The sequence below is a fragment of the Paralichthys olivaceus genome, chromosome 6, assembly GCF_024713975.1.
Source record: "Paralichthys olivaceus isolate ysfri-2021 chromosome 6, ASM2471397v2, whole genome shotgun sequence".
NCBI classification, from domain to species: domain Eukaryota; kingdom Metazoa; phylum Chordata; class Actinopteri; order Pleuronectiformes; family Paralichthyidae; genus Paralichthys; species Paralichthys olivaceus.
Genome location: NC_091098.1, coordinates 26,516,692 through 26,541,269, shown reverse-complemented (window position 1 = coordinate 26,541,269; position 24,578 = coordinate 26,516,692). Strand labels below are relative to the sequence as shown.

The 24,578-nt window shown below is 45.9% G+C and overlaps 2 protein-coding genes and 1 long non-coding RNA gene across 6 annotated transcripts; 2 read left to right on the top strand and 1 right to left on the bottom strand.

Annotated features, from left to right (window-relative positions):
- The first annotated feature begins 262 nt into the window (after nucleotides 1-262).
- On the top strand, nucleotides 263-10,621 carry elk1 (ETS transcription factor ELK1). Of its 3 annotated transcripts, XR_011243319.1 has the most exons (12): nucleotides 266-1,189; nucleotides 2,815-3,023; nucleotides 3,130-3,315; nucleotides 3,420-3,593; nucleotides 3,863-4,006; nucleotides 4,150-4,521; nucleotides 4,635-4,758; nucleotides 4,840-4,988; nucleotides 5,095-5,178; nucleotides 5,365-5,466; nucleotides 5,845-9,955; nucleotides 9,991-10,621. XR_011243319.1 is itself a non-coding variant. In XM_069527525.1 (11 exons), exons 2-11 carry the CDS (start codon nucleotides 2,817-2,819, stop codon nucleotides 5,941-5,943), a joined length of 1,641 nt encoding a protein of 546 aa, XP_069383626.1. In that variant the 5' UTR covers nucleotides 263-1,491; nucleotides 2,815-2,816; the 3' UTR covers nucleotides 5,944-10,621. The 3 variants fall into 3 exon arrangements, 2 of the variants coding, with proteins under 2 accessions (XP_069383626.1, XP_069383625.1); XM_069527525.1 differs by having other exon boundaries at nucleotides 263-1,491; nucleotides 5,845-10,621; XM_069527524.1 differs by having other exon boundaries at nucleotides 5,845-10,621.
- Nucleotides 10,385-16,002, bottom strand: LOC138410619 (uncharacterized). Its single transcript, XR_011243320.1, has 2 exons — nucleotides 14,579-16,002; nucleotides 10,385-12,964 (listed from the first exon to the last, which is right to left on the bottom strand). It is a non-coding gene; the product is annotated as an uncharacterized lncRNA (long non-coding RNA).
- On the top strand, nucleotides 12,960-23,688 carry LOC109646124 (leucine-rich repeat neuronal protein 1). Of its 2 annotated transcripts, none has more exons than XM_069527523.1 (13): nucleotides 12,960-13,162; nucleotides 16,020-16,186; nucleotides 16,303-16,448; nucleotides 16,992-17,093; nucleotides 17,175-17,359; nucleotides 17,908-18,150; nucleotides 18,230-18,352; nucleotides 18,517-18,639; nucleotides 18,726-19,140; nucleotides 19,353-19,494; nucleotides 19,582-19,766; nucleotides 19,907-20,065; nucleotides 20,315-23,688. In XM_069527523.1, the coding sequence occupies exons 2-13, from the start codon at nucleotides 16,105-16,107 to the stop codon at nucleotides 20,834-20,836; spliced, it is 2,427 nt and encodes an 808-aa protein (XP_069383624.1). In that variant the 5' UTR covers nucleotides 12,960-13,162; nucleotides 16,020-16,104; the 3' UTR covers nucleotides 20,837-23,688. The 2 variants fall into 2 exon arrangements, with proteins under 2 accessions (XP_069383624.1, XP_069383623.1); XM_069527522.1 differs by having other exon boundaries at nucleotides 16,300-16,448.
- The last annotated feature ends 890 nt before the right edge of the window (nucleotides 23,689-24,578 follow it).

Sequence of the window (24,578 nt, the reverse complement as noted above, 5' to 3'; positions counted from 1 at the left end):
GGTGGTTTGATGAACGCAGCAGCCGCTGTACTTTTAAAGATGAGTCCAATACAAAATACTGTTGAATCCAATTATGGATCCATAAATAAATAGTTTAGTTCATAAAACAAAAAATATTTCTGGTTAAAGAATGAAAGAGAAAATGTTTAGTACTGTAACTGTATTTATGTACTTATTAGTTAGTTATTAGTATTTAGTAACTTTACATAGTAACTTTACTGAGAAACTTTCCAACACTGAAAAAATGCGGAAAGAGGTGAAACTTCAAGCGCAACAGACCTTTATTCTGAAAATCCTGCCCGGAAGTGAGCCCTAGTTGGTGGCGGGTAACCTGACGCAGTGAGGGGGCGTTAGTCCAAACAGGAAGAGACAGAAAACACCTGAGTGATGAAGTTAGCTCCTCGTCGCTCCTCCACCACAAACCACCGGGCGGCTTTTACAAACTTCTTCTCCCCGGGTGTCGGAGGCCGGAGGCTCGGCTCCGCGGCGGCGCTGCCCGGGGTCTGACGCACCAGCAGCGGGAGAGGAGAGGAGAGGAGGGAGCAGCAGGCTAGGCTAGCTGGTTAGCATGCTAGGCTAATAACTTTAGCCCTTGCGAAGACTCAACTTGGAGAAACTTTGTTAAAATCTCGCGATACGTTGGCGTCTAAACCACCGATCCACAGATCAGCTGGAATATTCGACTTTCTCACATTTAGCGCTTTATGAACGCCGCCCGGAGGTGTTAGCATCTCAGCTAGTTAGCTCCCGTCCGCGCCGTGGACGGATCCAGGCTCAGTGCAGAGATGAGGCGGAGAAACAAGCACGTCACAAACGGTCACTGACGCTTCGTTAGCACCGAGCGATGAGCTCCGCACGCGGCTGTTAACCGCGTCCCAGGCGTCACGGTGTGTTTCCTGCGGCGGAGGCAACTGTCAGGTGGAGCGCAGCGGTGTTGTTAGCATGGAGGAGCCGGGCAGCGGCTCCTGTGAGCGGTTACATAACCACAGCAGATCCGGAGAGAAGCTGCTGCACGTTTCACCCCGATCACACAGACTCTGACAGCTGAAGCCTGCTGCGAACACACACACACAGACACACACACACACACAGTCAACACAACAACAACAGCAGCATGGTGAAGGTCTGAGGCTGCAGACACAGAAGAACAACATCCTGCTCAAGATGGAGTCAAACCCGCTGATAAACGGTAAGAGATGGAGCCTCTTCACGCTGTGTTTACATGCTAGTGTGTGTGTGTGTGTGAGAAAGAGAGAGTGTGTGTGTGTTACAGGAACAACATGTGTGTGGCAGCTGCTGAGGCCTCTGCTGCCTCCATCTGTGTGCGTGTGCAGGATGTTGGAGCGGATTGGTCCTCAGCATGTTCAGACCTGCAGGCTGAGAACTCATCCACATGAGAGGAAGTGGGTGAGATGTTGAGCTCAGTCCAGATCTCACACATCGACCACAGACAGTGACGGAGACTGAACATCAACTCATCGCTATCAAAGAGTAAATAAAGTTGAATGAGCATCTCCACTTCCTTCCACTGTGCAAAAATGAAGCCAAACTATCTCTGATGGGAACGCTGTCATCTTCTGCTGATGACGTCATTTACTAACCATTATATAGTGAGGTTTCTTTTTTCTGTCTGAATGTGCAGTGACATTGTTTATACCCTGTCTAGTGCTCTCATTGTTTCCCACAATGCATCGTGAACAGTAGTGAACAACCATTTGCCCCTAACAGAGTAAAATATACCGTCAAACATTGAGCTCGTGGCGGAGAGAGGGCGGCAGGAACAGCCCGACCTCTTGCACAAATGTAAACGTGAACAGAGATCACAGCACAAACAAAGGCAATAGTTATGTGTGTATTAATGTATGTGTGTTGACGTGCCTTTGAGCAGCAGCAAAGACTCCCTGCAGGACAAACCTCTCCCTCTGTCTTTGTGTTTGTTCCTCTCTCACCCGCTGTCCTTCTCCCTTGGTTACAGTTGATGAAAGGTCTCACCATGGCGATGGTTTCCAAGGTGTTGGATAGGTTAGTTATGTAAGAGGTCTGCCAATGGTATTGAGGCTGATCTGCATGTCAGCGTGAAGTGGGGCAGTCACTGGTTCATGCTCGTGCAGAGAGCTCAGTCAATTCAATGCACTTCCTGTCCGTCCACTTGTCTCCCTCTGTCTACGTCCATTCAAACTGCTCGACCACAGACGAGGGCCCCCACCTCATCAGACTCTATTTATGTGTCTGTCACTGATTGAAGACATAAATACTTCAAGGTTTTCTTGACAAAGGCTTGTAAAGTTTAAAAATCTCCACGACTGAGACACCGGACGTCACTGTAACTCGATGAATCTGAACATTCTCGTCACATGGAGACGATGATGTGTAAAGATTTGAATCAGCCTCAGGTGTCCATATTCTGCGCTATCACAGTTTTGATTAATAGATTATTTTGTGATCAGATTGTTAGTGATGCGAATGTTCCTGTCTTTATTTTTCTGCGCTGGCGACACCTAGTGGCCAGAGGTGTTATGTTTTCAGGTTGACTTGTGAACACAACTTCTCAGAAACATAAACGAGGAATTTCTTCAGATTTGGTACAAACGTCCAGTTGAACTCGAGGACGACTTGATTAGATTTTGGTGGTCAAACGTCACGTTGGCCTCACAAAACCTGATTTTGACTCTTGAACGTGACGCCTCAAGTTTTTAGAGAATTCTTCACATTTTAAACATTATAAGGGGTCAAAGGTCACAAGGAACAGATATATGAGGAGGTAATTTAGTATTGATTTGTTATTGATGATGCCCCCCCCCCCCCCTCTCTCAGCCATGGACCCGTCCATCACGCTGTGGCAGTTCCTGCTCCACCTGCTGGAGGACCAGCGGCAGCGTCACCTGATCTCCTGGACGGGTGAGGACGGAGAGTTCAAGCTGCTGGACGCTGAAGAGGTCGCACGACTGTGGGGGCTCCGCAAGAACAAGCACAACATGAACTACGACAAACTGAGCCGAGCGCTGAGATACTACTACGATAAGGTACTAGTACTCGAACAATCAATCCCACATCCGTGATTGGCTCGGTAGTTAATTTATTCACGTTTTCCCTTTGTTGTTGTGTTTTTTTGTTGTTGTCGTCTTTCAGAACATCATAAAGAAAGTCAGCGGTCAGAAGTTTGTCTACAAGTTTGTCAGTCAGCCCGACCCCTCCCTGCCTGAGGGGGTACGTAATGGAGAGGACAGCCAGAGGAGGGAAAATGCCGACCCAACCAGCCAATCAAAATGTCTCGGGGGCGTGGCCTCAACCTGTCCGTCAAAGGGCTTGCCCCAGGTGCACTTTGACTTCCTGTTTGTAGTTTTGTGTGTTTCCGCAGAAAGAAGACGTCGTAATATTTACAATCATATCGATTGATTGGTTTCTGTCTCGATCCGCAGCGCTCGTCACCCAGCACCCCCCAGAAAAACTCCAGAAACGACTACATGAAGTCCGGCCTCTACTCCACCTTCACCATCCAATCACTGCAGGCCTCGCCAAACCCACGGCCAATCAAAACAGAGCTGCTGCTGCAACAAGACGCAGCGCCCAAGGTGGAGCGCACGCCCAGAGAGGTGAGACGTGATCACATGACTGGTGATGTCAGAGAAGTAATAACCAATCAGAGAGGATGCGACATATGTTTGGTTCTGTCAGAAAATCAAGGAAACAAAGAGACAATTACAGGAAGTAATTATTTAGGAAGTATTATAAAATGATTATCTAATATTTAACAATAATGATAATGAGTAATATCACAGCTGGTCTCAGATCAGCTCCTGGCTCTGAGAATGTCAAGACTCTAATTTCCGCCTCTTCCTCTTTGCCCCCTCGTCCTCCTCAGGTCTGCGTGTTGTCAGAGGCTAAACCTCTGTCAGTAGGGGGCGTTGTCGACTCGTCTCTTCAGGTGATAGTCACTCAGCCGTCTCCTTGTCCGACTCCGGCGCTCAGTCCTCAGATACCAGCCAGCGCCGCCAGCCAATCACAGGTTAGTATGAGGCCATGTCCCCTGACGCGTCAGGTTTTCATTCCTTCTCTCCAGAGGATCAACCCTATAGATTTTAATGAGCTCTCCTCTGGGGCCACCTGCAGGTCAGAATTGGTGTCATTTTTCTATTTCTCCTTTCGCAGAATCCCCCTGCTCCTCCTCTGAGCGACCCGCCGCAGATTTATCTCACCAGTGTCGGGGATTCGTCCTCCCTCACCCCTCTCATCCCCCTCCAGGGCCTCCAGGGGCCGCAGCAGGACGACTGCGGGGGCGTCGCCAACCACAGTGCCAGCTTCCCACCTCACTCCCACTCTGCTCCTCACGCCCCGCCCGTCTTCGTCATAATCAACACGCCTCCCCCCCATCAACAGCAGCAGGTGGCCATGAGTCCTGCTCTTCCTTCCCTCGCATCCACTCGTCCTCCTCCTCCCCCCATCATCATCAAGGAGGAGAACCTGCCGTCAGAGGAGGAGCTGCTGGAGATGGTCTCTCTGGAGGAGAAACAGAGGGAGGAGGTGAGAACCTCAGTTTTCTCATTAACAGGTTGTTGTTTTGTCAGATGACACATCTCCTCCTCTTCCTCTGTCATCACTCATGACTCCTTTCTGTTTCCTCCTTCATGGTTCAGGACCCGGAGCCCCCCCTCACCATCGTGGAGAGTCCGCCCCCGACCTACATGGAGCTCAGAGTGGGAGGTCAGACGCCTGCAGGGCAGAGGGGAGTGGAGGGGGAGGTCAAGGTCACACTAACAGGTAATGTGTGTGTGTGTGTGGTGGGGGGGGTGATGTTGTCCACGTGAGTCTCTGTTATGATGAAGTTTCTCTCTCTGTCAGATCCGTCCGTCCCTCCTGGGACGTCCACCTCAGCTGTGACCCCTCCGGTGACCTCCACCTTGGACACAGCTCCTCCCAAACCAAAGAAGCCACGGGGGCTGGAGCTGCCCTCCTCCCCCTCCCTCCCCCCCGGCCTCTCTCTGGATAAGGTGTGCAGCCGACCAAACCATTGACCTTTGACCTTATTGATAATTGACAAGACTGACAACATGTGTCGCATTCTATGACATCACTTCCTGTTTGTTTCCTGTGCAGGTGAACGCAGCTGTGAACAGTTTGCTGGCTCCTGGATCAGCGACCAACACGCTCACTCCGACCGTCATCACCTCCCACGCACTGGTAAACTCAGCTGTGTGTGTCTGTGTGTGTCTGTTTGTGTGTGTGTGTGTGTGTGTGTGTGTGTGTGTGTGTGTGTGTGTGTGTGTGTGTGTGTGTGTGTGTGTGTGTGTGTGTGTGTGTGTGTGTGTGTGTGTGTGTGTGTGTGTGTGTGTGCATCCCAGATAACTCGTGCGTCTCTTTGTCCAGACTCCAGTCCTGTTGACTCCCAGTCCTCTTCCTTCCACCATCCACTTCTGGAGCACGCTCAGTCCCATCGCTCCTCGCTCTCCAGCCAAACTCTCCTTCCAGGTAATACACCGAGCCTGCAAGGTACCGGCCAGGAGTCACATGACGTCAGGGAGGGTTGTAGTAGAAGTACAGACACACAAACAGACAGTTCACTGTGTGTACCTGTACCTCTTCCAGGTCACACAGAGAGAGGGACTCACACACACACACACACACACACACACACACACACACACACACACACACACACACACACACACACACACACACACACACACACACACTCTGCAGGTCTCTGGCTCAGTTTTTCTCCATCTGTTCATTGAAAATCACAAACAACAGATATGTCTCCCCTGTATAATACAGAAGTAAACACAGTCCCTGTTGCTCTTTATAATCCAGAATTAATAAATATTTTCTCTGTGTCTCCGTCTTTAGTTTCCCACTAATGGCAGTAATCAGATCCACATCCCAGCTCTGAGTGTCGACGGTCTCTCCACACCTGTGGTCCTCTCCCCTGGTCCCCAGAAGTCCTGAGCCTCCCTGCCCGACTCACACAGCTCCTCCTCCTGACTCCTCTCACGAGGCCCCTGGCCCCCTGGAGGGTCGGAGAAGAACTGCATCTGTACTGACTCTGAAGCACTCCGCTCAAGTTGACGCTCATCATGTGATTGGTAAGAGCGGCGGGTGTGATTGTTGGAGTCTCTGAGCTGGACGACACGTCGTTCGTTGTTCAGTCTTCTTGTAGCGTCCTCAGACGATGAGTCGAGGGGTTGTCGGGAAACGGGACGCTTCTCTTCACTCGCACCACAAGAGGCTGACAGATGATGAGGTGGAGGGATATTTCTTCTTCTGAGGGCTTTAACTGACAGAATAACTTTACAGATTGTTTTTAACTGATTAAATGAACAGAGAAGAATCACAAATGTTTTTCTCCAGTCCGACCGATCAAGTTAACGATGGGAAATGCGGAGAAAAGAATTTGTTTAACATTTAACCAACGTCTGGGTTTTTTTGGGTTTGACTGACGGAGGATCTGTTTTAAACAGAAATATTGTTTTTTAATCATGTGGGGAGATTATTTCACATCTGGAATCGACCTGATTCATAAGGAAACATCTGGAGTCACTCGGCACTGAATTCAGATTCATCTTTAATGTTTGTCAGAACTTTTTACTCTTTATTCTGTTTTGGAAAAAGTGGTTATTTATTTGTCTTCTCTGTTTTGACTCCTGAACATAACTGGACTGTTTCAATCGACTGAACAGGTGCGTTTGATTTACTCACCCTCACACGGGGTCAGTTATTTCAGCATCATTTTATAAACTTTCCTCCAAAAACGACTTTTACGGACGTTTTTTTCTTTGCTCTTATTGGCCGCTTTTTAAGGCCACGCCTTTCCACACTTATGCATGGCCTGTTATTGGACTGAACTCATCAGCGTTGCGTTGAACCGACCAATCATAGCTGATGATGATGGACTCATCAGTTTTTACTCAGCCAAGTTATTTCTCTATAAATGTCTCAGATTGTATATTTTGTGAAAGAGACTTTGAAGAAGTTTCGTCTTGTGATTCTTCAGCAGATAAATGTTTGGGGTCAAAGTTTAAATGACGACTGAAGACGGTCACATTCCTCTGGCTGTGAAGTATTGATCAACGAGTTTGTTTATTGATTGATTTACGTGTATTCTTCATTCCAGACGTAAGGTGGATTTTTCTAGGAGCAGCTCTGATTGATGAATGTTGTTGCAGTGACGTTTTGACATCACAGTCGTTCTCGCTCTTTCTAAATATTTTTATTCCCCAAAAAATCCAAAGTGATGAACCTGTGGACAGAGTCTGGTTCCTCTGAAAAGACTGTTGTTGATGTCGTTGTTGTTTTTTGTGATGCTAGCTAATCTCTGCGGTTGCCACGGTAACCTGACCTGACTGTTGCTGCTCTTGTTGCTGAAGCTCCTCGTGATGACGCTGTTTCTATGCTTCTGTGTGTGATGACAAGGCTGCTGACTCGCACACACACACACACACACAGTCCCACACACACTCACTATATATAAATATATATATAGACACTCAGTGACCTGGGCCCTGTACTGCGAAGCCCTATTTGCACTTATCGGGTTAACTTCGGGTTAAATTCGGGGTTTCCAGTCCTACGAAGCTCCTTCACTTCTCATCGGGGCACATCACCGTGGTAACGTGCTGAACAGATAACCTGCTCCAGGTTGAGTTGCAGATAAGGGATCAAAGCCATGACATCAGCGTTTTTCGAGGATCCTGTGGAGCTGGTGTGGAATGTTTGAGTTTCTGAGGAGGACGAGGGTCTTCAGAGACCCACAAGATCCTTTGAGCTCCTCTAATGAGGATCTTTATGAAAGAGAATGATGAATCAGCTGCTGCAGCCGAACAGAACCAACCGGACCCGTAGGAGCAAAGTACTCACAGTACCACAGACTGTCTGCTTTACTTCACTCACTGATGTACTGGGAGTGTTAGTGGAGGAGAACTATACATAGTTTAATACTTTGAGCAGGTTTATCATGTGAAATTAAATATTTATGTACCAGGAATAAAATTCTTAATATAAGAAGAAACACTGACACCTGCTGGTAGAGTCAGTAACAGCTACAAACAAAAGTGATGTTGAACAGGAGTTTATAATCACGACGAGATAATGATGATGAATAGTGTGTAATTGATCTGATTGGTCAGTGGTTTGGTCATTGACGGGCTTCGATCTCTTATCTCAACTTAACCTGCTCCGGAGTCGGTTAGTGATTAAGCATCAGTTGCCATGGTGATTTACCTCGGCAACAAGTGAAGCAGCTTCATAGGACTTAAAGGAGTTAAACCTGGATAAAGTTCAGGACCCAGATCTGAGACCTGAACTGATAGATGATAGAGTACTTTATTCATCCCCGGAGGGAAATTAAGTGGACAAAATGTCCTCACAACTATGGTTTTATACCAAACTTTGTTCTCACAGACATAGAAAGACATGAACACACACACACACACACACACACACACACACACACGGACTGTCGGGAGCTGAGTGAAGCTAGAGTCTGAGTTTCCAAACATCTGACACCCACGTTCTCTTCCTGATTGGTTCTCATCAGTCACATGACTCGACTATCAGCGGTGAACACAATGTGCGCTAACACTTCCTGTCAGTCACAGTTCAGCCTCGTCATCCGAAAAGAAATCCCTGCTCTTACTTTTCACCTTCGCTGAGCACTAAGCAACAAACCGCAGAGTTGACAATCTACTTCCTGTTTACACCACATGACCAGTGCACGTGAATGGTCATGTGACAGGTGTGTTACTGTGGACAGAGAGCTGAAGCCCTTGTCTGGACGAAGGTAACCTTTGTCAATGTGGGCGGAGCCTAGAATAACATAATATATCTTTCATCAAAATGAGAAAAATACTCGGTTCAATGTAAACAAAAGACAAGAAGACATTTTTTATATCTGAGCTGGAAATGAAATCATGATTTTGTTTCTTTGACGAATGATCAGTTCTGATGTCGATTTGCAGGAACTCAAAAAGTGCCACATGAAGAAGAGTTCAGTGGTGGAGCTAGTTTTCTTACAGATGTGCGAACGCTCTTAAACACTTGGCAGAAAAGACAATGATATAAAAAACACACCAAGCCAGTTGAATTGACTCTTCAGCCTCACATCAGCTCCTGACGGTGACATTTCCCAGCCTCAGCAGTGACGTAAACGCAGCTCCAAGCCATCGTGTTTGACTGTTCTCTAGAGCATGACTCTATTTTTCTATTAGAGACGACGAGTTTATTTTGTCAATAAAGTTTAAAGAGTGAACGAAGCCTTAAAGATTCTGAGCTGCAGCAGAAGAAAGAAACGGTCGATGTTTTTAAACTGCATGATGAACAAAAAGCCATTTACAGACGACATTGTGACGTTATGCTAACATTTCTCTCACCAGCAGAACACCAAGAATGTTTTTATATTCATCAGCAGGAGCATTGCATTCTGGGTAATGTCTAGGTTTGTTTAGAGCTGGAGGTTCACTGTAAAAAATGATGTGCCGCCTTGAACAGGAAGTTTCAACGACCGTTTTATCTTTTATCTGCAACAATAAAGTTTGATTTGATGTTAAAGCAAATCACAGAAACATTTTCTACGAATCAGCGCAGTGATTGATCATCGATGTTTGAGTTACGTTTGTTCTCGCCTCCGTGAGTCCAACATGTTTGACCCTCCAAAATAAAAGTGGCACAACATTTTCACGTGTCCGTTAATCCAGCGTTGTTGCAAACAAAAGGTTGTTTCACCTCATGTGTGACGCGTTTTGTGATATTTGTGAGCGACGGCATGTTGTCGTCCGGAGCTTTCTGTCCGATCAGCTGCTGTTGCTATGCAGAAGAATCGATGTCAGTGAAAAGTTTAGAAATCTCTGATTGGATTGTTCTCACAGCCGTTCTCTTTACTAAGTATGTTCTGTGACCTTTGACCTTTTTCTCAGGTCACTGTTTGTTTTGATGATTCAGAACAACCATCTACCTGCATCTGGTCGTTTACTGTTTTAACATCTAACTTGACACACTCAGAGGTGCTGAGTGTGTCCCATGATCCTTTGCTGCAGGATGAGGTCGGACAGAAAGCTCCGGAAGCCTTTGATCTTCTAATTGTAAAGTTTTTATCTTCAGATGTTTTTGTGCACATACATGAAATATAACCTGAATCTATATATTCTGTACGGACGAGTGTTCTTCATGTGTTGTTTCCGTGGCCAGTCGTCGCTGTCAGATCCCGCGTGGCCCTGCCCCTCCTGGCCTCTGATTGGTCAAGGAGTTTATTGATGTAAGGGGCGGGGCCTGCTTTTATTTTTCTGAGACAGAGTTCAATGTGTCCACGACTTATTTACTGGAAAAACTAAAGATATTTTTTATGGACTTTGGTGTAAATGTTCTTCAGAGGATTCTTCTTGTTTTCTACGAACACACACACACACACACACACACACACACACACACACACACACACACACACACACACACACACACTCTCTATGCCTGTGATAGACACTCACTGTCTTCCCGCCAACTTGAACCTTAAAACTGCGTAAAAAAATAAAAGTCTGGACTTGGGACGTCACAGTGACACAATCCTGCAGTGGGAAATAGAAACACACACACACACACACATTGGAGTACAATAATAAAACTATTTTGTTGTGTACACTCTGACTCGTCACTGACTCTCCTCTCCCCTTTTATTTTTATTATCGTGAATTAAATCAACTTCTATGTTTGGTGTCAGGTGAACAGACGACGCCTTTGTCCTGGTGAGTCAGATATTTAGACGCCATTGGTCAGAAAATCATTTCACTTTCACCAGATGTGACGTCACCACAGGCGTGTCAGCTGAGAGGCGGGGCTTATTATGAGTGCCACCTCCTCCACTGACCATTGAAGCTGCGTTGAAAGAAATCTGTGAAACTAAATAACAAGTCACTAAAACTAATTAACAAGTAACTGAACACTCCGCAACCAGTAGTTAACACTAAGTATCTAGTAACCAAAACTTTTGAACTAGTAATTAAGACCAAGTAACTTAAGACAAATACCAAGTAACCAGGGACTAAAACTAAGTTTCTAGTCAGTCATGTGTTGTGAGGACGAGCTGTGATTGTGTTAAAGTCGACTTTGTTTTTCAGAAACAATCAGCTGACTCATCAGTGATGATCACCATCGATGAGCTGTCACCATGACGACCGCACACCCAGCACCCGATCAATATGATTCATCCTCGAGCTGAAAACAATCTGATGCTCAGAAACAAGCGAACACACGAGGGAAACAAACTGATTTTTTAATTTCACCCTTTAAATTTGATTCGTGAAAATAAAATGTGAATTTGAAAAAAAAGATGTGGAAGAAAAAAAAGTTACAGAAAGATTTTTTTTTATTTAACATGTACTTTGATTTATTTTTGGTTGGTCCATGTCCCATCTGCCAACATGGAGGAGGGGGCATCCATGACCTGCTTCCAGCCACCAGGGGGCGAGCCAGAGGTTATGGAACTGTAATATCATTGGCTCAGAGGAAACGTCATCGAGGTCGTGTTCAACAACAATGTTGATGTTTGAGTCATGTTGTTAACCTGGTGTGTTCAGGGACCCTGGGAAAATGAAGATATCATTATATCCTGACAATGAAAAATGTTATATATATATATATATATATATATATATATATATATCCCCCCCCCACCACCTTTCACACACATGCGCACACACACTGACTGACGGGAATTAATGTTTACTTCAGTGTTAATCCAAACTAAGCTGGATTTCAGAGGCAGCAGGATTGTCTTTACTCAGCAGGAGTTCACACTGGGAAACGCACACACACACACACACACACTCAGTGGAAGTCAACAGGATGTATATTCTAAGTGATTATCTATAAATGTACTGTAGATAACATTTGAAAGGCTAAAACTAATCCCTGGACATAAACAATAATCTGAGTCATTTTAACTGAACAACAACTGAAACAGCTCAGACTTTATTTTGTGTGAACACAACGTGTGTGTGTGTATGTGTGTGTGTGTTACCTGCGTGTGTCTACAGATGCTTCACACACACTTTAATCAGACTCACAGTGAGACCAGAGTTCATCCATGTGCATTTCATCTGTTTTACACAAATGTTAGGTTTGATGGTTTTAAAGCTAACAGCTAACGTTAGCTCTATAGCCACAGTAACAATAGTAGAATAAATACGACAATAAGTAAATAAAGATAAACGCGTCTTCACTTCCTTCTTCTATCCAGAAATGAAAGGATCGCTGCTGTTTTACACCAAGAGAGAAACCGTTTCTGAAAAACGTTTCTTTAACGTCTACTTTGTTTGTTTTTTTTTAATTTTGGTCCAATCTGACAGTGTGGAGGAGGCGGGGCTAATAACATAATGCAGCCAGCCACCAGGGGGCGATCGCGTTGGTTTGGCTTCATTTTTGGGTGCTGTCGTGTCGTCCATGATTATTTACAGTCTGTAGTATAAACAAGATGAGTCAGTGAAGGCCTCGTACAGTAACTGACTCATGTAGGTTTACTGGATCACTGTGACATCACTGTGACATCACTGTGACATCACTGTGACATCACTGACCATGATGTTGTGCTACTCTACTCATATATATTGTACTTTTACTTCATTACATTTATCCGATCGATTACTTTTCACATTCAGATCAATAAAATAAAAAATCAAGTCAACGTTCATCTGAAACTTTCACCTGTTGATGCTGACGTGACTTTAGTTCCTCGGTCAAATGTCTAATTCAGGATTTTCACCTGTAAAACTCGGAGCGAGGTAATAAGTTACTTCAGTGACTGAGACAAACAACAAGAGAAGAAGAAGAAGAGACTCATCTGGAGAATCTGGAGCATTACGTCATGTCACCCCCCCCCCCCCCCCTCACATCATCGCCTCTGTGCAGCATCCGGGCTGTGATTGGTCCTTCACCCAGTGGCCTATAAATGCCATTGGCTGCTGTGGAGTCAGCTGCTGCGGACCTGACAGAGGACACGAGAGAGCGAGAGAGAGAGAGAGCGATGAGAAGGACCCGGTCCTGATCTGATCCGGATCAACTGAACCACAACCAGCCCGAGAGCGTCCCGATCCGCAACCGGACCCGGTTCATCTCTGTCGGACTCAGCCCGCACGGTGCACCCGCTGTGCCTCGGCTCGGTTCGGAGCGGAGCGGTAACAAGGTGAGAACATGGGCGTCTGTTCTTCATCAGGACCGAGTGACGATGATGATGATGATGATGATGATGGAGACTCGTTGAACATGGATGATAACACACACTGTCCCATAGTGTGTGTGTGTGTGTGTGTGTGTGTGTGTGTGTGTGTGTGAAGATGATGCTCTGAATGACACGGAGCTAAATCACGGTGACACCTAAACTTGTCTATAGATAATTGATCTTTGGTTCTAGATGATAAAATACACTGTGACACCGTCTCAGAGAATTCAATAATAATAATGATGAACCAACTCATTCACTTCCATAAGAATAATAATGTTCACCTCATTAAAGGAGCAGCTGGTAGGATGTGGTTAGCTGAGCTTAGCATAAACACTGTAATCTGGGGGAAAGTGTTAGCTTGTCCCGAGGAAACACATCCTCCTCCTGCAGCTGTGAAGTTCCCTCAAAACTGTTGGAACTCTTTCCTGATGGACGCAGCGTGTCCCTCACCCTCTGAGTAGTGAAGACTAAATGTCTCGGGGGGGACAGACGCTGGGCTGGAGTCTGGACTCAGCATCACTCACCCGTAAAGTTAGTTTCATGACAACTGGAATCAAACATGATGTGGTACACACGTTCACTACCGGCCCAAATATGAAACATCGAAGGTCCCTGTGACCTCATCACACGTTTTGGGAGTGTGACACGCTAATTATGACAGAATTTAAAAAATAAAATGATGAAGCCACGTTTTATTTCCAAGGGGTCGAAGGTCAACGTCAGTGTTGTACTGCAGGAGAGTGTCTCAGGTTCTGACACTTTATTCAATCTCACAGTCGTGGAACAGTTAGCTCGTTAGCTCGTCCCACGCTCTTTGAGGAGATGTAGCTGACGTTTGGGTTTTTTTGTCGTTGGTGTTTAGTGATGATGTCAGAATCTTCAGTCGAGAGTCAGGAAGTCGTAAACGTGTGACATTGCCATCGTTACCTTCAGTCCCACGTGACTGAACGTAGCATGAGAATCATGATGTGCTAATTCATACTCATGTTACAGTCGGTGTTGTTAGATTAGTCAGGAGACAGAAACTGTCGTTTGAAGGTGCCATTTTCTAAGATTTACTAAATAGCAAACCTTTAGCTACATAGCTGACATTAGCTTAGGTTAGCATTAGCAGCTGATCCATCAGAAACAAACTCTCTAGAGGTGAAAGCAACACCAATGTTATCACTTGATTTCCTCTATTTCTATCACGTCTTTGCTTCTTCTAAAGTTAGCATGCTAACAGCTAGCTCTGGTGTAACGTCTGGTCCTGGTCTGATCACTAGAACAGGTTAGGGTCAGGTTCAGGACTGAGTTAGCAGTAGCATTAGCGATATTCTTTGTGGTTAAGGTGACGATGAGGTGCAGGGAACACGTTGTGTCTTTAAGCGTCCTCACCAAGATAGAAGTTCAAGCACGTGTGTGAGACCGCTCAGAGGTAATTAACCAGCGGCTCCGGCTCTCCTCCAATCACATCCTCTGCAGCAAGACACTTAACGAGGCGCCCACAGCTCGTTAAATTATTAACACCACCTCATCAATATTCCATCTGTTCAGCAGCAGCTGAGGGGGAGGAGATGTGTTCAGATGTTGGAGCAGAGAGACGGACCCTCCCTCAGTCTGTCCTTTACAAGAAGGAGGAGGTCCAGAGGTTTGAACGCCCGGCCTCGCCATGCTGCATTCAGGTTCAGTTTGGAAATATTGATACGCCTGCTGGAACAAACAGGAGCATCAAATAAAATCCAGCTCTCAGTACAAAAGAAAACAATGAAAACACACGTAACCTTTCTACAAATTACCTGCAACCCAAGCTCGTGTGGTAGATTAGAAGTACTGAAGTCGAGTACATATACTTAGTCCCTTTCCAGAATGTGATATCTCACAGCTGAATCAGTTCTCTGTGTTGATCAGTGTTTATTTGGGACACAGTGAGTGGACCAATCACAGAACAGCTGAGGTCGCTCCCATCACTTTGTTCTCCTGTGTCACTTCCTGTGTGGTTGCCATGGCACCAGAGGCAAAGGGTCTCCGTTTCCTGTCCCACTGAGTCTGTCTGGAAGTCCCCAACAACAACAACAACAACAACAACAACAACAACAACAACTGTCTGGTTCCATTAGGTCTAAAGAAATGTGTCTCTCTCCAACTGCAGTGCCGTTGTCTCTCGATGTGTGTGTGTGTGTGTTTCTTGTATTGCTTTTGTTGTGGGGGATGTTATTTTTTTCTCAGCTTCTTTCAGTGGACGTAAAGTCCCCATAATGTCATTAATGAATTTAGTGTCGGGGACTTGGTTTAATGTTGGGTTTAGGTTCAAGTTAGGTTCATGTTAAGTCTCCAGGAAAAAACATTTCAGTCTAACGTCCCCTGAAGTGATGGAAACGTGATGTATGTGTGTGTGGAGAGAGGAGGCAGCTCTGTGAGAAATATAATGAAATATATATCGCTCGATCGCTCACTCTGTCGCTCTCTGTCTCTCTCGCTCTCTTCAGCCAACTACAAATCCCTTGTTTATTTCTGAACACTCACACTCACACACACTCACACACACACACACACACACACACACACACACACGCACACACACACACGCACACACACACACACACACACAGCTTCCAGCTTTTGAGGACATGACATGGAACCTTTCCTAAACCAAATCTCACCAGTCCTTACTTTAACTTTACCCTTAACCTTAGGGTAAGAGAGTTCAGACACCAGTGAATGAACAGTTTTATTTCCCCAAAACATGCGTAACGAAAGTACACACACACACACACACACACAGGCACACACACACACACAGTTTTTAATTATTATTTAAATCTTTTTTTCTGTCCAGTTGAAGGTGAGAATCATCTCGTGCTGACCATCTGGAGGAAGTTGTTGTCATCATTTAGCCAGCGCTTCCTGCTGCCCCGTGCATCATGGGACTTGCAGTCCGCTCCATGCTCCTTGTCAGCCTCATGACATCATCGTTGTGTGCTGAACTGGGCGGGGCCAGCCAAGGTAAAGAGCAGTAGTATGTCATAAAGAGAGCGGGACGCGGGATAACCGGCGTGTTAAGATGGGTTTTAACATCATTCTTTTTTAAATAGAGATTTGGTTTGTGTTGTGTCCAGAAGGTGGCGCTGTGCTGTGCCCTCTGCAGTGTGTGTGTGAGACACGGCCCTGGTACACACCACAGTCTGTTTATCACCAGGCCAGGACGGTGGACTGTAATGAACTTCACCTGCGGAGAGTACCAGCCAACCTCTCATCTGACACACAGGTAACAATGACATCACACAGGTAACTCTGACATCACACAGGTAACAATGACATCACACAGGTAACTCTGACATCACACAGGCAACTCTGACATCACACAGGTAACAGTCTATACCTAATGCGATACCAAACTAACTTGGTCAAGTCCAAGTCAAATATAGATACAGTTTTATATTGTTGTACATGATTTGTATGTTGTGTTGATGTTGTGTTGATGTTGTGTTGTTGTTGTGTTGATGTTGTGTTGATGTTGTGTTGTTGTTGTGTTGATGTTGTGTTGATGTTGTGTTGATGTTGTGTTGATGTTGTGTTGTTGTTGTGTTGATGTTGTGTTGATGTTGTGTTGTTGTTGTGTTGATGTTGTGTTGATGTTGTGTTGTTGTTGTGTTGATGTTGTGTTGATGTTGTGTTGATGTTGTGTTGTTGTTGTGTTGTTGTTGTGTTGATGTTGTGTTGATGTTGTGTTGATGTTGTGTTGTTGTTGTGTTGATGTTGTGTTGATGTTGTGTTGATGTTGTGTTGATGTTGTGTTGATGTGTTTCAGGTGCTGCTGCTGCAGAGTAACAACATCTCTTCCATCACTACTGAACTGCAGAGTCTGACCAACCTGACAGAGCTCGACCTGTCACAGAACCACTTCACACAGGTAATATACACACGTACACACACACACAGACACGCACACACGTACACACACACGCTTAAGAAGTGGTTTCACTCTGTCCAGGTGAGCTCAATGGGTCTCTGCACTCTGGGTCGACTGGTGACTTTGTACCTGGAGGAAAATCGAATTGAAGAGTTGGTGGACTTCAGTCTGAGGAACTTGTCCAGTCTGGAGGAGCTCTACATCAACCACAACCACATCACCTCCATCGGACCCAAAGCCTTCGCCGGCCTCACAAACCTGCTGCGGTAACCTCCTCCTCCTCTTCTTCTTCTTTTTGAAAAACATGAGCCTTAGTAGCAAGTCAGAGACGATAGAAACCTCTGAAATAAACTGCAGAACCAATTTGACATCTCTCGACTTTTACCAAAACCCCCTTATGGACCATGAGTCCTGTCCACCAGGACCTTCTAGGACTGCAATATCTAAAAAATACCAACTAGAAAAACCAGATCACCCCATTTAAACCATCTAGAGGACCATCAGACCAACAGATCTGCAACAACTACACCCTTCTCAGTGACCACTAGATTTACTTGAAGGATCGCTGGAATCCCATTGATGATCACAAAAACTGTTTAAAAGAAACCTCTTCAATGATCATTAGAACCAAACCTTCTAGAAGACAGTAGGACCTCGTGTATCCTTTGGTTTTTCCTCTTTTCATTTGTATCTTTAAATAAAAGGCTTTAAAAGTTTATCTGTTCTTTTTGTTTCAGTCTCTGTCGTTTATTTACCCTCATTCTTTGCCGCTCATTGAACTGGATCAATTTTCTGCCTTTGCTCATTCCTGCAGGCTCCACCTGAACTCCAATCGGCTGGTGGCCATTGACAGTCGCTGGTTTGAGTCCCTGCCATCTCTGGAGATCCTGATGATCGGGGAGAACCCCATCTTGGGTCTGGAGGAGAAGAATTTCCTTCCTCTGTCCCAGCTCCACAGCTTGGTCCTGGCTGGGATGGGACTGGCTTCCGTCCCCTCTGCCGCCTTCCTGGGCCTTGACTACCTGGAGAGTCTGTCCTTCTACGACAACAAGCTCAGGTGTGTTTGAGTTTGGTTCTGTTTGTGACGCTCTCTCATTGTTCTGAGTGATCTTCATGAACGATTGTTTTCCTGACAGGTCTGTTCCCCGGGATGCTCTGAGCATGCTCCCTAACTTGAAGTTCCTGGACCTGAACAGGAACCCAATCAGCCGAATCCAGCAGGGAGATTTCCAGAACATTCAGCACCTGGAAGAGCTCAGGTCAGTCTGAGAACACAACTGCAAAAAGTAGAATTGTCCCGATTACATTCTTGAGAGATTGTAATGACCACATGTTATGGTGGATTGACACTAGGTCGCCTCGGTCACCATGAGATCGGTCCTTGCCTTTGACTCCAGTAAATGTTGATGGTGTTTGTCTTTAGTCTGAACAACATGGAAGAGCTGCTGTTGGTGGAGCGAGGAGCTTTTCAGAATCTTCCAGAAATGGCCAAACTGGAGCTGTGCAAAAGCCCACGACTGTCATACATCGACCCGCAGGCCTTCAGGTGAACACCGTCACCTTTCTGTTTTCCTGAATTTCCATTTTTTACTATTATTATAGTCTTCTTCCCCTTTCTCCTCTCGTCCTCAGTGACCTACCGTCCCTCCGGACTCTCCTCCTCCACAGTAACCAGCTCAGTCTCCTCTCTGGAGACCTCCTCTCCTTCCTCCCCTCCCTGGAGGAGGTGTCTCTTCACTCGAATCCCTTGCGATGCGACTGTCTCTCCTCCTGGGGGCCTCATCTCGGCAATCAATCACACCTCAATCTGCTGGAGTCGTCCCTCACCGTGTGCTCGTCCCCACCTCACTTGATTGGTCGGGAGCTGCAGGATGTGGTGGCGGTCGGGTGGGGCGGGGGTGGCACCAACAGCTGCTTGCCACACATCTCTTCTCACTCCTTCCCGACAAGCATGAACATCAGCGCTGGCCAGCCAATCACTCTGGAGTGCTGGGCAGACGCTGATCCCGCCCCACAGTTTTACTGGGTCACACCAACTGGAGACAAGGTGGGTGTGGTCACGAGGATTTGTGAGGGTGTGTGTGTGTTAAACACTGAACCGTCTGTCAAGGCTACGTAGGAAAATGTTTGGAAAGGTTCTGACCCTTTGAAATAAGCAGCACGTGTCGAGTCTGTCGGATCTGTCATTTTTAAATAATTCTCCCGATAAACAAACAGACACACAGGTGAAAACGTAAACTCTCCTCTTTACCTGTTCAGGTGAGCTCGGAGGCAGTGGCTGCACCGATCATATCACAGGAGGGCCGTGGCCTTAGTGGAAATAAGATGAAGAAGAAGAAGAAGCATCGCATGACAGACCCCGGAGCGTTAGTGATCGAACACGCCGAGCTGTCAGACGCAGGTCGGTCAGGTTCATGTTCAGCCTGCAGGGGGAGCTCCACTCCAGAGTTTAACTAAAAGATCTAACCAGTCTTACCTTCTCTCTCAGGTGTGTACACCTGTGTGGCGTGGAATGCGGAAGGAGCAGACACAAAGAGCGTCTCGGTGTTTGTGGACTCTCAGGGGTTTGAGGGCTGGTGGTCTGGCAGGGGGTCCCAGCAGGATGGTGATCCCAGCAGAGAGCAGCCCTGGCTGGGAAACTTGTCTGCAGCTTCTCTTGTGGTTCTGGCCAAGGTTCAACTTTCTGTCTTTTAATGTTTAATTTTTATTAAGTGGTAGATTTGAAAGATGCTGTGATATAAAGTTTTGTTTATTGTTGCTACGTTTGACTCATTTCTGAGGATGCAGATTTACTTGTTTCCTGTTTCCTACAGGTGGTTCACGCTCAGTCGGTGGTGTTGGAGTGGAGGTTGTATCCCAGTGGAGGATCTTTGTCTCTGGGTCAGAACCAGCAGGACGCCTCCCTCCCTCTGCCTCGGTGGACCAGCGCCACTGTGCACATCGACAACCCTCAGATCAGCTACACCGCCAAGGTGAGACCATCCACCCTCTGTACACGTGTCTCTGGTGTGTTCATGTGTCTGTGATGACAGTGGGACAGTAGAGTGCCTGTGGTGAGTTCAGGATCAAATGCTGTAGAAATTTCTCGACAGCCTTCTCGAGAGCAGGTTTCAGCAGCGAGTGAATATCTGGATCTTGTATCAGCTGATGGGGTGGAGACCAAACATGGAGCTAAAAGAAGATTCTTCACTTTTCTCTAACTTTACTCTTTGTGTCTCCAGGTCCCAGTCGACGTTCAGGAGTACAACCTGACCCACCTCCTTCCTGCCACAGAGTACCATGTCTGCCTCACGGTCTCCTCCTCTCCTTCGTTCCCCACCTCCCTCTCCTCTTCCCCCAGCTCCTCCCCTACTTCCTCCTCCTCTCCTGTCCACACCTCCTGTCTAAACATCACCACTAAGGAAGCAGGTTTCTCTGTGGAGCTCGTGGCCTCGCGGCGCAGCAGTGTGGCGCTGGCGGCCGTCATGGGCTCCATGTTCGCTCTGTCCATCATGGCCCTGCTGATGGTCTACATGGGACGCCGCGTGCAGCAGCACAAGTCCTGCGGCCACTCGCTGAAGAAGTACATGCAGCACGCTACGTCCATCTCCCTGAACGAGCTGTACCCACCGCTCATCACGCTGTGGGAGAGCGAGGCCGAGAAGGACAAGGACGACAAGGAGGAAGAGGAGAGGAGGGCTGGAGAGAGGGGGGAGGAGGCAGGGGGGAGTCAGATCGACACAACGAAGACGTATATGTGGTAGCTGAGGGAGGGGGGCGGGGTTTAATCCACAGAATGACAGACATTCAATGAGAGGGGTGGGGCATGGAGGGACGAGGAAGGAAAGAAGAGAAAAGTGATTGATAAAAGTCAAGAGAGGTCATGTGACTCAATGAAGAGCCTGATAGACGAACAGCAGGGTAAAAATGTGACCAGGACCAGGAGAGGAAGAAGAGAGGAGAAGAAGAAAGAGATGAAACAAACAGGAAGATTAAAAAATATGTTATCAGATTCACCTTTAAAGGAGCATTCTGCCCTTTAGCCTCCTTCACTTCCTGCTCAGCATTTTGAAAATCATCACTTCCCAGAGCGAGCTGCTTCCTCCCAGACGTCACTGAGATCAAATCAAAAAGATTTCAATGTAAACAGCTTTTGTGTTTAATGGGCTACAAATACAAAAACATCAGGAACTGGACAGCTGGACGTCCTGAGGACAGATGGACAGAAGAGGTCTGTTTCTCAAACTTGGGCTCGGGGACCTTTAACTGGTCCATAAGCTGGTTAAAACCAGGACTTTACTGGTGAACTGTTGAGTCCAGATGTTTTCCTTCCTCTCTTTCTCTTTTCTTCCCTCTCACTCCCTCCTCTGTGAAGCACACTGACAGTAGATCTACTGTAAAGACACAAATCTGATTATTGTAATTGAGTTCATCTGATGAACGTGAACGCAGCACAGGCGCCCTCGAGCTGCACTTGAAGGTCCCACAGATCTTCAACATGCATCTGACTCTTGATCCTGAAACTTTGATTGTAAATTAAGATGGATGACAAGTCTCCACTTCCTCCCTCTATCCAGAAATGATGCCAAAATGATCTCAGATACAAACGCTGCCATCTTGTGGTGATGATGTAATTTGGAGTCAGCGTCTGTGCAGTCCTGATTGTGGGGTGGAGCCGAGGTGTCGAGGTCACATCGATACGTGCACTCGACCAATCTTGAGTCTTGGTTGTCAACCATGACATCACGGCCTGATCATTAAATACTAATTAAAACCAAACTGATCAGAAACATGAAGACTTGAACGAACATCAGTGTGATAAGAACGACAAACATTTATTTAATTCTTACTTTGATATTTTAGTTTGCTCCATGTCCCATCTGCTAACATGGAGGTTTATGACCTATACTGCAGCCAGCCACCAGGGGGACGATCAAGATGCTTTGGCTTCACCTCTTGGAGCCGTCATGTCGTCCATCTTTATTTATAATCTGAACACGGGACCTTTAATGCAAATCAGCGCTGCATGAACTTCATTCCTTATCACTCTTATGTTTTTTATCCAATACACGCTGGTCGTCATGGCGACAGTCGCAAGCTGTGTGTCTGAGTGGATTCAGGCCAAAGCTCGATCGCCGTCACCGCTGTTGAAGAAGTCCAATTTTATCTCCACCCTGTGCACGGACACTAACAGTGACCTTTTGTTCACGGACGCAGAGTTTTGACCTCCGTCTGTTTTTTACCCTGTGACACTGAGTCCGTCGCTGCGGGACGTGGCGGTGCTGCATGCCTTTGCACTCATACGTAGACTGTTTATACACAAACCTCGTCTGAGTCACAACCTGCAAACTGATGATAGAACAGAAATTCTACTCAATCGTCTGATTTTAATTTGACTTGAAAACCTCTTTAGTTTCCTTCCTGGAAACTTCCATCACTTCTTTGCTTCTCCTGAAGTTAGCGTGCTAACAGCTAGCCCTGGCCCGTCTGCTGCTCAGAGGACGCGTCACACTTTTCTGCCACACCAACAGAATCTCTGTGTTTTCTGTTGTACTCATTAAACAACTTGAGTCATTTGAAAAGTGATTGTTAGATTAACTGATGAAGAGAACAGCAGTAACTGAATGTTAGTTTTTGTTGGTGAGTTCGATGACGGGTTGATGCACAGAGGCCTGTTTATCTGGATGTAGTTAATCTGAGTGACAGACTTCCCTGAAATCATCTCACATTTCGTTTTGACTCTGAATCAACACTTTGAAATTTTCACGTCACTGTTTGCAGGTTTGTTGTTCAGACTTTTAGCCAAATATTCCCTCAACTGTCTGTCAACCAAAAGTCTTCAGGAACAAACACCCAAAGGAAACTCCGGGCATTTCAGAAATATATTCTGTACATATACGAACAATATGATATGCGGTTTTAAAGTGTCTTTGATTCACTGTCTTTCAGTTTTTCTGTTTTCTCTCACACTGAGCTGAATCTCTTCAGACTGATCATCAGATCAAATGAGACATTTGAAATTTAAGACTCTGGCAAATTAAAACGGAGGAAAATTGAGCGAGTGATGTGAAGATGAGAATTCATGATGATCTCAAAAAATGAATAAACTTCTTCAAACGTTCAAAGTGTCGATCAGCTCTAGAGCAGTGAATCAGAAACTGTGAGCATCATACACACATTTGTTCTGTTCTCTGAGGTTAAAGCTTATGAGACGTTGGTGAACCTCTCATCTGCTGAAGAAAACCATGAAGTGTGTCTGAAAGCTCCAGAAACTACGAACACCTCAGATCATCAGTCTGATTCCAGTTTGGTGTGAGAACAGAGTGGTGGCGCCCTCTGGTGTCGATGTGTCACAACGATCCTCATGTTTAGATTAAACTCACAGTAAAATGCAGGGTATTTTGTACAAAGTGTTTCGCTCTATATTTGAAGACAATTATTGCTTAATATATTATTATTATCCTAACTCAACACTGAGCACTAACTGTAACTAACGGTGTGTGTATGTGCATGAGTGTGTGTGTGTGTGTGTGTGCGTGTGTGTGTGTGTGTGCGTGTGTGAGGGGGAAGGGGAAGATGATATAAATAAACACTTTGTCACTCCACAACCTGGTGTGTGATTATTGACTCATGTAGGATAAATATTATCGTATATTACAACATGTATAATTGTCAAAATCATTCCCTGTATATCAGGACAACCAGTGACTGATGATGATGGTTTATATAGAGTTGGACGAGAAGGAACCACTTCCTCCCACTGTCCAGAAATGAAGCCAAAATATCTTGGATAGAAATGCTGCCATCTTGTGGTGAAAACCACATTTGGAGTCAAAGTCTGTGCCGATGTGATCGTGGCGTGGAGCTGAGATGTCGAAGTCTCATACAAGCCCTCGACCAATCACGAGTTCGTTGATTAAAAAACTGATTAAAACCAAACAGATAAGAACAACCTGACATGACAGAAACCATCTTTGAGAAACATATATTCAGTCTTTACTTTCTTTTTTTAGTTTGGTCCATGTGCCATCTGCCAACATGGAGGCGACAGGGTTATGTCTTATACTGCAACCGGCCACCAGGGGGCGATCAAGATGATTTGGCTTCACTATGGAGGAGTCTGTCATGTCGTCCATCTTTATTTACAGTCTGAACAGGAAGACGTACGAGGAGCCTGAGAGACCAAATCCTGGAAATAACAAACAAACAGAATCACCTGCCGACACATGGAAACTTCATCAACAGCATCATCCACCGGCTTCACAAGAGGAATCAAGTTGTTCATGTGATATGAGAAGAAACAGCGCCACCTGCAGGTCAGTTCAGTTACAGTGGCCTTTAACAACATGGTCACATGATGATGTGTTACTGAAGTCAGTCTGAGGATAAACTGTAAAAACACAAGTTTATCACTGAGGGAGAGTTTTACTTTTGAACTGTTGTGAACATGTGATGAGATGAAATTGTTTGGGAGAAGTTAAGCTAATTTATGGAAACATTTTAATT

Bases quoted from the DNA above. Each gene is read 5' to 3' on its own strand.
- elk1 (XM_069527524.1), top strand. From the start codon at position 1,165: ATGGAGTCAAACCCGCTGATAAACG. The intron at 4,759-4,839 runs GTAATGTGTGTG...TCTCTCTGTCAG, and splicing joins GGTCAAGGTCACACTAACAG to ATCCGTCCGTCCCTCCTGGG. The intron at 4,989-5,094 runs GTGTGCAGCCGA...TTTCCTGTGCAG, and splicing joins CCGGCCTCTCTCTGGATAAG to GTGAACGCAGCTGTGAACAG.
- LOC109646124 (XM_069527522.1), top strand. From the start codon at position 16,105: ATGGGACTTGCAGTCCGCTCCATGCTCCTTGTCAGCCTCATGACATCA. The intron at 17,094-17,174 runs GTAATATACACA...CACTCTGTCCAG, and splicing joins CACAGAACCACTTCACACAG to GTGAGCTCAATGGGTCTCTG. The intron at 19,495-19,581 runs GTCGGTCAGGTT...CTTCTCTCTCAG, and splicing joins CGCCGAGCTGTCAGACGCAG to GTGTGTACACCTGTGTGGCG.